Source organism: Podarcis gaigeae (genome assembly GCF_964106915.1).
Source record: "Podarcis gaigeae genome assembly, chromosome: 8".
Taxonomy (NCBI): Eukaryota; Metazoa; Chordata; class Lepidosauria; order Squamata; family Lacertidae; genus Podarcis; species Podarcis gaigeae.
The window spans coordinates 90668957-90683402 of record NC_139684.1 but is presented as its reverse complement, the minus strand read 5'-3'; the positions used below and the strand labels follow the sequence as shown (position 1 = coordinate 90683402).

Below are 14446 nucleotides of genomic sequence, written 5' to 3'. Positions count from 1 at the left end.
AATTGTGCTCGGAAACATACTGGAAGCCAATGTAGATCTTTCAAGAGCGGTGTTATGTAGTCTTGGCGGCTGCTCCCAGTCACCAGTCTAGCTGCCACATTCTGGATTAGTTGTAGTTTCCGGGTCACCTTCAAAGGTAGCCCCACGTAGAGCGCATGGCAGTAGTCCAAGCAGGAGATAACCAGAGCATGCACCACTCTGGCGAGACAGTCAGTGGGCAGGGAGGGTCTCATTCTGCATACCAGGTGGAGCTAGTAAACAGCTGCCCTGGATACAGATTTGACCTGTGCCTCCATGGACAGCTGTGAGTCCAAAATGACTCCCAGGCTGCGCAACTGGTCCTTCAGGGGCACAGTTACCCCATTCAGGACCAGGGAATCCTCCACACCTGCCCACCTCCTGTCCCCCCAAAACAGTACTTCTGTCTTGTCAGGATTCAACCTCAATCTGTTAGCCACCATCCATCCTCCAACCGCCTCCAGACACTCACACAGGACCTTCGCTGCCTTAACTGGTTCCGAATTAACAGAGAGGTAGACTACAAGAAGAGCCTTCTGGATCAGGCCACAGGGGGCCCATCCAGCCTGGCATCTGGTTCTCACCATGCGCCCCCCCCCCCCGCTCTGCATGGAGAGAAGAAGGAGGTTAGCAGCGTCAGGGCAGACAAAGGGAGGGACTTCTTCACCCAAGGCAGAGTTGGGGGCGGAGCCACAGCCCCCCCCTGGAAGCCCCTGAGAATCCTGGGAAGTCTTCTTGAAGGATGCTGGGAGAGGAAACTACAGGTCCCAGAGTTCTTCGGGAGAAGCCCTGCGCCTTCAGGGCTCCTAAACCCGGGAACTCCCCCCAGCAGGAGACTTGGGAAGAGGGTCAGGCCAAGTCAGGGAAGGAGAGGCGGCGAGTGTGGGGTGAGTGTGGGGAGACTCCGGCTGCGCTGCTCGGCGGCTTCTTCCCCCTGGGGCATATTTTGGCCCCTGGGAGGACAGGATACTGGACGATCCAGCCCCTGCAGGATCCTCCTTTGCTTCCCGGGTCCTGCTTGGCTTTCACGCGCCGCCTCCTGCTCCAGGAATGCCTGCAGCAAAGCGGCCGCGTTTCATTGTCCAAATGAGCGACGCCACGGAACTCCCTGCCACTGGAGGCAAGGAAGGCCACCCACCTGGGGGGCTTCCCAAAGGGACTGGGCGCATTCCCAGAGCCGGAGAGGGCTCTGGGGGGCTCCTGGCCGGGATGGCTGGGCTCTGCTTCCACACTCGGAGGCAGGGAGTGCTTTTGAATCCCCAGGAGGGGAGACGGCTCTGGGATGCTGGGATCCTGCTCGGCCCCTGCGGGAAGAGGATGCTGGGCCGGAGGGCCTCTCTTTGGCCTCCTCCAGCAGCCGAGGGAGGGAGAGAGGGACCCCCCTCCGGGCAGAGCCCATCTCTGGCTCTCTGCGCCCAGCGAGGGGCGCGAGGGACGGGGCGGGCGCGCTCTGGGGGCGCCCAGTCCCGCCCCCTCCCCGCGGCGAGCCCACCCCGACGGCACCTGCGCTGCGGCCGGAGCCCCTCCCCGTCCGGCGGCCGGTTGGCTGGCTATTGGCTGCGGGGCCGGAGGGGCAGGCGGGCCGGGCCGGGCGCCCATTGGCGGCCGCCGAGCCGAGCCCAGCGCCGCTGCCTCTTCGCCGCGCCGTCGACGGCAGGATGCGGCCGCCGGCGCTGGCCGCGCTCTGCCTCCTCGCCGCCGCCGCCGCGCTCCTCCCGCCGGCGCTGGGCGCAGCCCGCGGGCCGCGCCGTCGGGCCGCTCCCACCCCCGCCGGCGGGCCGCCCCCCCTGGAGAAGCGCAGCAAGAGCCCCGCGGGCCGCGCCCCCAAGGCGGCCAGGTGAGTCGGGGACCCCGCGCCCCGGACCTCCCGCCCCGCAGCCTGCCCTGTCCTTCCCCGACGGGGCTTGGAGGGGCTCTCCCGGGACCCCCAGGGGCGTCCCGGCGGGGCAGGGCGCAGCGGCCGCCCGGAGAGGCCGAGGCGGGCTGCCCCGTGGCGCTGGCAGCGCCGGAGCAGCGCGCTCCGACCCCCGCCCCTTCGGGCCGCCGCCCCGCCGCCTGGTCTTCTCGTCAGGGCGGAGGGGGCGGCTTTGGCGGCTGGAGGCCCCGTCTGGAAATGTCGGCGCTGGCCTGGAGCGCCAGCCGCCCAACCAGGCTCACGTGCCAGGTGGGTCGCTGCTGCTGCTGCTGCTCCTCCCGCCGCTCCCTGGAAGCAGGGCGGAGCTCAGCTTGGCAGGAGCGACCTGGGCAGCTGGGCTGACCCCCTTCTCCCCCCTTCCACTTCTGCATCTCCCAGCAAAGAGCCCCCTCCTCCGAGGCTGGCACCAGCTCTTTCCATGAGCCATGCCCAGGGCTGGCATCCTCTGGTGGCAAACACTGAGGCTCTGGCGGCAGACTCTCCTCTCAAGCTGCGGGCAGGTGGGAACCCAGAAGGCCAAGCCGAGAGGGAGAGGCTCTCTGCACACGCTCAGAGGCACCCTCCTTCCTTTTTGGCTCTTTTAGACAGTGTGGCCCAGGCCAGGCAGGAGAGCCCCGAAGCCACTTTGCGGAGGGGTGTTTGTGCCGGGATGTGCCTGCCCCCCATAGCCCCTCAGAGTGAGGTGGGGGCACCCTGCTCCCCCAGGCCAAGCCTAGGCCAAGCAGTCAGTGAAGAAGGGGCCTTGTGGTCCCCCCCGCCCGTCCCCCCCCCTTCTCTCCCTCTTCCTCTGTTCCATGGAGCTCCAGAGAAACAATCTCCGTCTCCTGCAAATCCACTTAGTAACTTGAGTCCCGGTCAGGACAAGAATGTCAGGAATTAGAGGGGGGAAGAGAGAGAAGAAGAAGAGGAAGAAGAAGAAGAAAGAGGAGTCTGGATGACACAGAGGTGGGTGTCCGGATGAGAATTGGGGAGGGGGCAGCAGCCTTTGCAGCCTTCCTGGAGGACCAGCCTGGGGAAGAGAGAGCGCTTCTGAACATGTGCAGAGTGCGTGGAGAGAGGGCGTGTTCCCTCCCTCCCCCTCATGAGGGTCTCCCACGGAAACGGGACGTGGGATGTTTCAGAACAGACAGAAACTGTCTTCTTCACAGAGCATCCTTAAACCGTTGAGACGCCCAGCGGCTTGGAGGGCAAGAAAAGGATCAGACCACTAATGGCTGCTCCTGGTAGAATCCGAAGGGCCCCAAAGGGTCGTCTGGTCAAGGCAGGATGGCTGCTGCTTCCCTCCAGGAACTGTGGAAATGGGGTCCTTCTCAGGACCCCCCCTGCCTTCCCTATGGGGCACCCAGCAGGCAGAAGAGGGGAATGTTGTGGGGAGCAATATGAGCCTCATCCAGGGAAGCTGAAGGCTGGGGGATTCGGGACCGATAAAGAAAGTCCTTCTTCACACAGCACAGAGATAAACTGTGGAACTCCCTGCCACTGGAGGCAAGAAGGACTGCCAGGAGGAGGAGGAGAGGGCTCTCAAGGGCTCCCAGCCAGGATGCTCTGCTTCCAGGGCTGGAGGCCGACAGGCCACAGGAGGGAGAGGATGCTGGGCCAAAAGGGCCACTGGCCTGATCCAGCCCACGCTTCTGATCCCTTATGCAGAGAGTTTTCCCCTCACCATCATCCCAGCTTCCAGGCAGCAGGGCCTCCAGGTGGGCGAGCAGGAGTCCAAGGCAGACCTGAGCTACAGCTCCCCTCAGCCCCAGCGAGCACGGCCAGGCAGCAGCAGGAGGGTGGGAGCTGGGGTTCAGCAACCCCCGGGCAGCCGCAGAGGAGCCCCTGTCCTTCTTCAGAAGCTTTGTGGAAGTGGACCCAGCTGCCGGCTGGGATTAGCCTTCCCTTGTGGGAAGAGGGCATGGGAAGCTGCTTTCGACTGAGTCAGGCTGCTGGGTCCATTGAGCTCAGCCCTGTCTGCACTGGCTGGCAGCCGCTTCCCCAGGTTGCAGGCAGGGCTCGCCCCATTTGGAGAGGCCCTGCAGGGTTGTCTCTGGAGAGAGGCTCTGCTGAGGAGCTACATCTCTTCCCCAAGCGGGGAGGGAAGGGAAGGTTTGGTCTCGTGGGGTGGCGGTGGTGGGGAGTAACTCCTTCTAGCGATCCCAGGAAGTCACACGCAGGTGGGGGCAGGTGGTAAGGGGGCACTGCCAGGGCATCCTCCCAGGACATTCCAGCTTGTGGTGTTCAGTGGGTGCTGGGCCTAAATGTATTTATTTTTAATTGAGAGGTAGTAAAGATAAAGGGAGGGATGCGGGTGGCGCTGTAGGTTAAACCACAGAACCTAGGACTTGCCGATCAGAAGGTCGGCGGTTCGAATCCCTGCGGCGGGGTGTGCTCCCGTTGCTCAGTTCCAGCTCCTGCTGACCTAGCAGTTCAAAAGCATTCAATTAGATAAATAGGTACCGCTCTGGCAGGAAGGGAAACGGCATTTCCATGCGCTGCTCTGGTTCGCCAGAAGCGGCTTAGTCATGCTGGCCACATGACCCGGAAGCTGTATGCCGGCTCCTTCGGCCAGTAAGAGCACTGCAACCCCAGAGTCGTCCGCGACAGGACCTAAGGGTCAGGGGTCCCTTTACCTTTTCATCTCACTTTATTGGCCAGGCTTCCGGGTCATGTGGCCAGCATGACTAAGCCGCTTCTGGCGAACCAGAACAGCGCACAAAAATGCCGTTTATCTTCCCGCCAGAGCGGGATCTATTCATCTACTTGCACTTTGACATGCTTTTGAACTGCCAGGTTGGCAGGAGCTGGGACCGAGCAACGGGAGCTCACCCCGTCGCCGGGATTCAAACCGCTGACCTTCTCATCAGCAAGCCCTAGGCTCTGTGGTTTAACCCACCCACATCCATGTACTGTCTGCTAAAGTCATTCTGTTTTGTTTTTTTTTTAAATTATTAAAGGTTTTCTTAATACAATAGAAAAAGCAAACAAAATAACATATAATTTTTTCAATATCCACATTTTCTTCACTTCTTTGGACTTCCTCACATCTCTCGTTCCTGCGTTCTAAGTTTTTCGAACTTTACCCAGCAAATTATCACCTTGTTTCAATTCTTATATTATAATTTCCAATATTGTGTCCCTAATTTTAGATAATTTTACCCAAACCTTAAAAGCTTAATTTTAGCATAATATTTATCCAAAATTTGTCTTTTCCTATATTTTCATTTATCTTCATATTCCTTTTAACTATCTTAATGGTGCCATATTATTAATAATCTTACATCTTTCTTAACACTCATACAATTTACAATATTTTTGTAAATAGTCCTTAAATTTCTTCCAGTCCTCCTCCACAGCCTCTTCTCCCAGGTCTCGGATTCTGCCAGTCATTTCTGCTAACTCCATATAGTCTATCAGTTGCATCTGCCATTCTTCCAGTGTGGGCAAATCTTGGGTTTTCCAGTGCTTGGCGAGAAGTATCCTTGCTGCTGTTGTTTCATACATAAAAAATGTTCGGTCCTTCTTTAACACCCTCTGGCCGACGATGCCCAAAAGAAAGGCCTCTGGTTTCTTAGGGAAGGTATACTTAAATACCTTTTTCAACTCATTATATATCATTTCCCAGAAAGCCTTAACTCTAGGGCAGGTCCACCAGAGGTGAAAGAACGTTCCTTCAGTTTCTTTACATTTCCAACATTTATTATCAGACAAATGGTATATTTTTGCAAGCTTGACTGGGGTCATGTACCACCTATATATCATTTTCATAATATTTTCTTTCAAGGCATTACATGCTGTGAATTTCAACCCGGTGGTCCATAACCTTTCCCAGTCAGCAAACATGATATTGTACCCAATGTCCTGTGCCCATTTTATCATAGCCGATTTAACCGTTTCATCTTGTGTATTCCATTTTAGCAGCAAATTATACATTCTTGAAAGTACCTTAGTCTTAGGTTCTAACAATTCCGTTTCCAACTTTGATTTTTCCACCTGGAATCCTATCTTTTTATTCATCTTGAAAACCTCTTTGATCTGAGCGTAATGTAACCAATCTCGCACTTTATCTTTTAGTTTCTCCAAACTCTGCAACCTCCAATTATCTCCGTCTTTTTCTATTATTTCCCAATATTTCGGCCATTTGGCCTCCATATTGAGTCTTTTCCGGACCTTAGCTTCCATTGGTGATAACCACCTTGGGGTCTTATTTTCCAATAAGTCTTTATATTTTATCCAGACATTGAACACTGCTTTCCTGACAATATGGTTCTTGAAAGCCTTATGAATTTTAACCTTGTCATACCACAAATATGCATGCCATCCAAAAACGTTGTTAAATCCTTCCAAATCTAAAATATCAGTGTTTTCAAGAAGCAGCCAATCTTTCAACCAGCAGAACGCTGCTGATTCATAGTACAGCTTTAAGTCTGGCAGGGCAAAGCCCCCTCTTTCTTTCGCATCAGTTAATATCTTAAACTTAATTCTGGGCTTTTTGCCCTGCCAGACAAATTTGGAGATATCTCTTTGCCACCTCCCAAAACACTCCATTTTATCCACAATCTGTAAAGTCTGGAACAAAAACAGCATCTTTGGCAATACATTCATCTTTATAACAGCAATTCGTCCTGACAAGGAAAGTTTCAATCTTGACCAAACTTCTAAATCCCTTTTAATTTCAGACCAGCACTTTTCATAGTTATCCTTAAATAGACTCATATTCTTCGCTGTTATGTTTACCCCTAGGTATCTTACTTTTTTTAACCACATTTAACTCTGTCTCTTTCTGAAACCTTTCTGATTCTAAAGGTGTCAATTTTTTTCCCCAAAACCTTGGTTTTCTGCTTGTTAAGTTTAAATCCCGCCACCCGACCAAACTCCTGAATCAATTGTAATACCCTTTTCGTACTAGACTCTGGCTCCTGTAGGGTCAAAACTAGGTCATCTGCAAATGCTTTAAGTTTATACTGTTTCGCTCCGACCTGAATTCCTTCCACCAACCGGTCTCCTCTAATCATATTCAAGAGCACCTCCAGGACCGAAATAAACAGCAAAGGGGAGATAGGGCAACCTTGTCGTGTTCCTTTTTCAATTTTGAACTCTTCCGTCACCACATTGTTCACTATCAATTTAGCCTTTTGTTCCGAATAAATTGCCTCTATCCCATTCTCAAACCCCCGTCCCACTCCCATCCCTTCCAAATTTTTCTTCATAAACTTCCATGAGATGTTATCAAAGGTCTTCTCCGCATCTATAAATATTAACACTGCTTTTGTATTGATATTTGTTTGCAAAAGTTCCAAAATGTCAATAATATTCCTTGCATTAGCAAACAAATGTCTACCTGGGAGAAAGCCTGCTTGGTCCTTGTGAATTACTTCATTTAACACTTTTTAAAATCTGCTTGCTAAAATGTCTGCAAATATTTTGTAATCCACATTTAGGAGGGAGATGGGGCGGTAATTCTTAAGTTGTGTCTTTTCAGTTTCTAGTTTGGGTATCAATGTGATGAAAGCTTCTTTCCACGACTCCGGTGCCTTCTTCCCCTCCATAATTTCATTGCAAACCTCCATTAATGGATGTATCAAATAGTCTTTCAATATCTTATAATATTTGGAGGTAAGCCCATCTGGCCCTGGAGATTTGCCCAGTTGCATGTTCTGAATGGCTTCTTCAATCTCTTGTTGTGTTATTTTATAGTTCAGGATTGTTCTATTTTCCTGAGACAGCCTTGGTAGACCATTCTTTATCAAAAATTGTTCTATCTCCACCTCGTTTTGCGGCCCTTGTGTATATAGTTGTTTAAAGTATCTCTGGAAACACTTTCTGATCTCCACTGGGTTCTGAATATTTCTTCCTTCAATCTCTAAATTTGTGACAGTGTTCAATTTTTGTCTCTTTTTCAGCTGCCATGCTAACAGCTTTCCACATTTATTTGCCGATTCAAAAGATCTTTGTTTCATTAGCTTAACTTTCCATTCCACTTCCTGATTTATCAATTTGGAATATTGTGCTTGGTAAAGTTTAATTTCTCTTAGAATCTCCTTTGACTTCGGTCTCGATCTTAACTTCTTCTCACATTCTTTAATTTTCTCCAGGATCGTATCTTTTTTCTCATTCTGTGCTCTTTTCTTTATAGTGTTCTGTTGTATCAGAAACCCCCTCATAACCGCTTTACTTGCGTCCCAGACGGTTCTTTTTTCCACCGTAGTGTTCAAATTTATCTCAAAGTAGTCCTTCAAAGCTTTTTGGGCCTTTTTGATAATCTCCTGATCTCTAAACAAATTGTCATTCATCTTCCATCTGAAGGAGCCGGTTGAAGTTAGTCTCATATCCATCTTTACGGCATTATGGTCGGAGCAGGTCTTTGGGCAGATTTCCACTTTTTTTGTCTTGGGTGCCAGACCTCTAGTTATCCATATTTGGTCGATTCTTGTCCATGTCAGTTGGGCTTCAGAAAAGAATGTTCCTTCTCTTCCCAGGGGGTTCTTTGTTCTCCAAATGTCAATCAAGTCCATATTGTCAGTCAGTTCAAAAAATGTTTTAGGTAGTCTGCCATCTTTTGTCACATTTTGGCTATGTGACTTATCCATGTTGGTCGATGCCACCCCATTCATGTCTCCCATCATGATGATGTTGTCATAGTTCAGATAGTCCAGCATTATCTCATGCAGCTTCTTGTAAAATTCCGATTTCCCCTCATTTGGCGCATAGATTCCTAATATCAAAAACTTTTCTCCTTGATTTTGTATCTCAATTGCCAAAATTCTTCCTTGCTCATCTTTAAATAAAAATTTTGGTGACAGGCTCTCTTTTGCATATATCACCACACCTCTTTTCTTGACTCGCTCCAAAGAGATAAATTCTTGGCCTAATCTTTTGTTTATTAACACTTTTCTGTGGAGCCTGGTCACATGTGTTTCTTGCAGGCAAATAATGTCCAATTGTTCTTTTTTCAATATGTGAAATATTCTTCTCCTTTTTTCCGGAGAGTTGGCGCCATTGATGTTCCAACTCAGAAGTTGCAGAGACATCCTGGACAAATCTGTTATTGCTCTAGTGGTGGTATCTTTTTCTCCTGGTCTTCAGACCCCGAAGGTGTAGGTGTAGGTGCAGGCGATGGTCCAGCCTCTAAAGGTCTTTCGATCCCTTTCTGAAGGTCCTCTCCGTAGGTACTCAAAAATTTTTCTTTATCCTCAGCTGTTTTAATTTTCACTTTCTTCCCTCTGAATGTAAAAGATAATCCTTGGGGAAATTCCCACCTAAAAACAATTGAATTGCTCCTCAGCAATCTTACTAACTCATTGTAGGTGGATCTAAGGTCCAGAAGTTGTTTTGGGATATCTTTGTAGATCTCTGCTCTTTTATCCAAAAATTCAAGTGACTTTCCGTAATGTAGACCTAGTATTTTGTCCCTTTCCTCCTTGGATCTCAAAGTAATCAGACAGTCTCTGGGCCTGTCTTTCCTTGTTAATTTTCCAAGTCTAAAAGCAGTCACAATTTTAAAGTCCTTTTCTTCCTCCAAAGGCCAAAACTTGGAAAATTCCTTTGTCAGAAACTCAATTAAGTTCCCTTGTTCAAGTTCAAGTTCTGGTATAGACCTCAATCTCAAGTTATTTTCCCGAGCCCGTAGTTCAGTCATAGACAGATAGGCCTGTTGTTCTCCAACCTGCTTGTGCAATGGTCTTACCTCCTGCTTCAGTTCTTCAGTTTTTTGAATAGCTTCCTCTGCCAATTTCCGATTTTCTGCGGTGGCTTCAAATAATTTGCCAATTGATTGTGCATTCAAAGTAACTTGTTCAGTTAATTTATTAACACTGGCTGTATTTTGATCAATCTTTGCGTTTACTCATCCGCTTTTTTGTCTAAAGCTTCCAATTTTTCAAATATTTTATCTAATACTGAAGCAGATCCTCCTGCTGCCATATCCTCTAACAAAGGTTGCTCAATTCCTTCTTCTACTTCCAAAACAGCAGGGACAGATGATCTACGCGGCTGTGAAGTTAAAGTCAGAGTTGTTTGTTTTGCTTTTGCTTTAGCCGCTCTTGTTGATCTCCCAGTGCCACTCATTCCAATTCTGTCTACTGGTCAAGGTCAGACTGAGTATGTTCCCATGGGAAACCACCAGCCCAGAGGGTAAACAACCAGATAGGAGGAAAGGAAAAAGAAAGCAAAGTCACATGCAGTTGTAAATCCAAAATCCTCTAGAGGGAGCCCAATATTGTTTTGAGGGAGGAAATCAAGTTATTAAAGTCAATTATTTAGAACTCCAGACTTTTCCAAGTTCCAATACTTCTAAAACAATGTCCATACAGCCTTTAGTTTCCAAAGAACCTTCAGTTTCCCTGTATTTAGCAGAGATGGTCTCAAAAGCCTAACAATGTCTCAGCAAGTGCCAGATAAAATGATTCAATATAACAGTTCCAATAGCACTCAGCTTGTAACAGCACAAAGCAACAAAGTGTCAAAATTTGCAATCTGACAGTTCTGTTAAATAGGCAGTCCGATTGCCTGGGTTTCTCTGTAAATTTGTAAATCCAGCAGAAAAGGTAAAGCACAGTTCGTATTAAGAAGTGAATCACTTAAAGAGTTAAGTCCTAAACATAGCTCCAATAGATGTGAAGATTGATTGCCTTTTAGCGCCTCTTCAAAGGCTCCAAACATCAAAGTCCTTTGCTTTGAATCTTAAGCAGAGACGAGAGACAGATTTCCTGGTTGCGTCTCCCGCTTTTAGCCGAATTAGCAGTAATTTAGCCTCCAAATCTTTCCTTCTTTTCTTACTCACGGGTTGTTGTTTTCAAATCGAATGTTCCCAGAAAAAAGGTCAGCGCTCACCGACAGCAGCTACGCGGCTTCACTCCACAGAAAGAGCGATCGACTCACAGCACCGCGCCAACCCTTCCACGTTCCGAGACCCCTTTCGCTGCCTGTGGTTTTCCGACGTGGGTCTCCGTTTCGCCGTAGCGGACGACCCGTTTCTGTGGAGCTCCCCCTTCACAATTAGAAGAGGGCAGCCATTGTCGTTTGCACCGCCTCCGGAAGTCCCTGCTAAAGTCATTCTGGCACGAATCACATGTGAAAGTGTTGGAAGACCCCGCCCCCCACTTCCCCCCTTCTTCCTGCACCCCCAGTTAATCCCTCTGCTTTTTGGACTGGCTAGCAGTCACCCCCCCCCCCAGCGTGCCCCCTTCCTCTCATGACCCAGTCCTGGCTCCTCCTTCACAGCCTCCCTCTCTCTCTCTCTCTCTCTCTCCAGGCCCAACCTCTGTGGGGAGGTCTGCTGCCCTGGGTGGTCCCTGGCCCCCAAAACTGGGAAGTGCACCAAAGGTATGGGGCAGGGAAGGGGGGGGGAGGGAGAGGAGGGGGGAGGCAGATTTTCAGGGACAAGGACCCTCCCCCCTCCTGAAAGGCAGGCCTCATCCTGCATCCACTGCGGCCCCATCTCTCCACCGTCTGGACTTGGGACTTGCATCTCAGCCACATTCATGGGATCATAGGACTGGAAGGGGTCCCACGGGGTTGGGGGGCAGTTTCTTTGGAGCTTGCTGTTTCCTTACATGGCGCATCATTTGCCTTAGGCAAATTTCTGACACAAGGGGATTGGAGCGACAATCGGCCGAGGACCTTCGTACCTACGGGACTGCCTCTCCTGGTCTGCCCCGCTGAGGACCTTAAGGTCCACAAATGACAATATTTTGGAGGTCCCAGGTCGCAAGGTGGTTAGGTTGGTCTCAACTAGGGCCAGGGCCTTTTCAGTACTGGCCCCAACCTGGTGGAACACTCTGTCACAAGAGACCAGGGCCCTGTGGGACATATTTCCACAGGGCCTGCAAGACGGAGCTGTTCCGCCTGGCCTTTGGTTTGGACCTTCGAGGCCTCCCTTTCCACGGAGGCGCGGGTTGCAGCCACAGCAAAGGTGGCATTTCCCCATCTCCGCCGTATCAAGCAGTTGGTCCCTTACCTTTCTCGCCCTGATCTGGTCACAGTGATCCACGCGACGGTCACATCCAGACTGGATTATTGTAACTCGCTCTACATGGGGCTGCCCTTGAAGCTGACCCAGAAACTCCAGCGGGTGCAGAATGTCGCGGTGAGGCTCCTTACAGGGTCCTCGCCCCGAGATCACATTCATCCAGTGCTTTACCAACTGCACTGGCTCCCGGTGGAGTCCAGGGTCAGGTTTAAGGTGCTGGTTTTGACCTTCAAAGCCCTATATGGCCTAGGACCCTCGTACTTACGGGACCGCCTCTCCTGGTCTGCCCCACGGAGGACCTTACGGTCTTCAAACAAAAACATCTTGGAGGTCCCAGGCCACAGAGAGGTTAAGCTGCCCTCAACAGAGCCAGGGCTTTTTCGGCTGTGGCCCCAACTTGGTGGAACGCTCTGTCATAAGAGACTAGGGCCCTGTGGGACTTGTCATCTTTCCACAGGGCCTGCAAGACAGAGCTGTTCCGCCTGGCCTTTGCTTTGGACTCGGTCTGACCCCTATGTTACCCTCCCCTTATGGTCTTGATTTATTGGCTACTTTAAAATGAGGCTGCATTTTAAATTGAATTTTAACCGGTATTTTAAATTGGGTTTCCCCCCCTCTCTTTCCCCCCTATTATGTTTTTACTGTGATTTTATTGGTGTAGCCGCCCTGAGCCCGGCTCTGGGCAGGGAGGGCGGGATATACCGTAAATAAAATTTATTATTATTATTATTATTATTATTATTAAAGCACCCGCTGGGTGCAGCCCAGCACCCTCTTCTCACAGTGGCCGCCCAGGTGCCCCCGTGGGAGGCCTGGGACCAGTTGAGGGAGGAGGAGAGGGTTCCCTTTGCCATTCCCAGCAGGGTCTTCAGAGCCCTCCATTTACTGTATCTCCCCTTCGCTGCTCCCCAGGCTTCAAAGCATCTTGCAGTTCCATGCTTGGCCAGCAGGTGGCAGCAGCTGCCTTTGCGCAAGAGTTCCCTGGGAAACCTGCTAGGTCAGTACAGTGGTACCTTAGTTCTCAAACTTCATCCGTTCCAAAACCAAGGAGCGCTTTCCCATAGAAAGTCATGCAAAATGGATTAATCCGTTCCAGAGTTTCAAAAACAACCCCTAGAACAACAATTTAACATACATTTTACCATCTAACGAGACCATTGATCCATAAAATGAAAGCAATTATCCATGTACTGTACTATAAAATTAATAAGACAGTACTGTAGATTATAAACATATAAAATGTTTTTTTTCCCCTTACCTGCGCTAATGATAGTCCTTGTTGGATGGGGGGCTTTTATCCATTTCCACAGGCACACAATCCATCAATCAGTAGCTGAACTGGGTTCCACACAGTTATAAAATCAAATGAACCGAAAAAGCCTCAAAAACAAAAATGCAAAATAAATAGCAAAAACAAAAGTGCCAAACTTAATCCATTCCTGAAGTCCATTTTTCTTCCAAAATGTTCGAAAACTGATTGGTCCAGTGCCCCAGAAACAATAGCCAGCAGCCACATCGGACGTTCGGCTTCCGAAACGTTCGAAAACTGGAACACTCTCTTTAGGGTTTTGGGGGTTTGGGAACCAAGGTACCACTGTAATCTCCAACACTGGCTGGCAGCAATGGGCCTTCAGGCTTTTCCCAGGAGACGCTGCCATGCATTGAAGTGGGGCCCTTCTGCATGCAGGACAGCTGCTCCGCCAGTTGCAATGGCCCTTCGCCAGGCGAGGCTTTGATCCCTGGGGGACGGGTCCAGGGGGTTCTGCTGCAGCGCCCGATTCCCCTGGGGGAGCCCCCTTGTCTCAGAGCAGCAGGGATTCGCACACAGAGCAGCCAGCCGGAAATGGCTCCAAGCTGGGGGGGGGGAGCTCTCAGCACCTGCCTTGCCTTCTGGGCTGCCTCCCTGTGGGGCAAGAGAGGGGTGTGGAGCTGCCCTCCCAGTGGGGGTTCTCCTCCCCACTTTGCAGAAATCTGAGCCAGGCCCTGAGGGTCCATCCAGATTGTGGAATCATAGAATTGTAGACGGGGGAGGGGGACAACTGAGGCTCATCCAACCCCCTACAATGCCATGCAGTGCTGTCTACCCCAAGGATGCCCTCCCAATTATTTAGTTTTATTTTATTGCATTGCATTTCTGGCCCACTCCCCCCCCCCACAAGAGCTCAAATGAGTGTGCAAGGTTCCCTCCCTCCTCATTTAAACCCCACAATAACCCTATGAGGTAGCTTGCGATTGATTGATTGATTGAGTTGATATACTGCCTGGAGGTCCTAGGGTGGTTCACAGAAAAGATCACAAAACATATACTGTATTTTTCCATGTATAGGATGCCCCGTGTATAAGACGACCCCTAATTTTTTTTTAAAAAAACCCCAAAATTAGGAAATTAAGCTGTTTAGCTTTTTTTTGGTGGGGGGGATGTGACTTCTGCCAATCGCTCACCCGCCTGCCGGCCACTGCCAATCGCTTGCCACAGCCACTGCCGATCGCACACCTTGCCACCACCATCAACCCGCCCACCCACTTGACGCAGCCACCAATCACCCACCCAATTGTCGCTG

At 50.3% G+C, this 14446-nt stretch overlaps 1 protein-coding gene across 1 annotated transcript in view; it reads left to right on the top strand.

Moving 5' to 3' along the window:
• Positions 1–1676: 1676 nt before the first annotated feature.
• LTBP4 (latent transforming growth factor beta binding protein 4) overlaps positions 1677–14446 on the top strand; it is a gene marked incomplete at its 5' end in the record, with an annotated part of 57388 nt that continues 44618 nt past the window's right edge. The window contains 2 exons of the mRNA XM_083753591.1: positions 1677–1855; positions 11169–11239. Of these exons, the coding sequence (XP_083609717.1) occupies positions 1677–1855; positions 11169–11239 (250 nt within the window). The remainder of the gene's footprint in view (positions 1856–11168; positions 11240–14446) is intronic.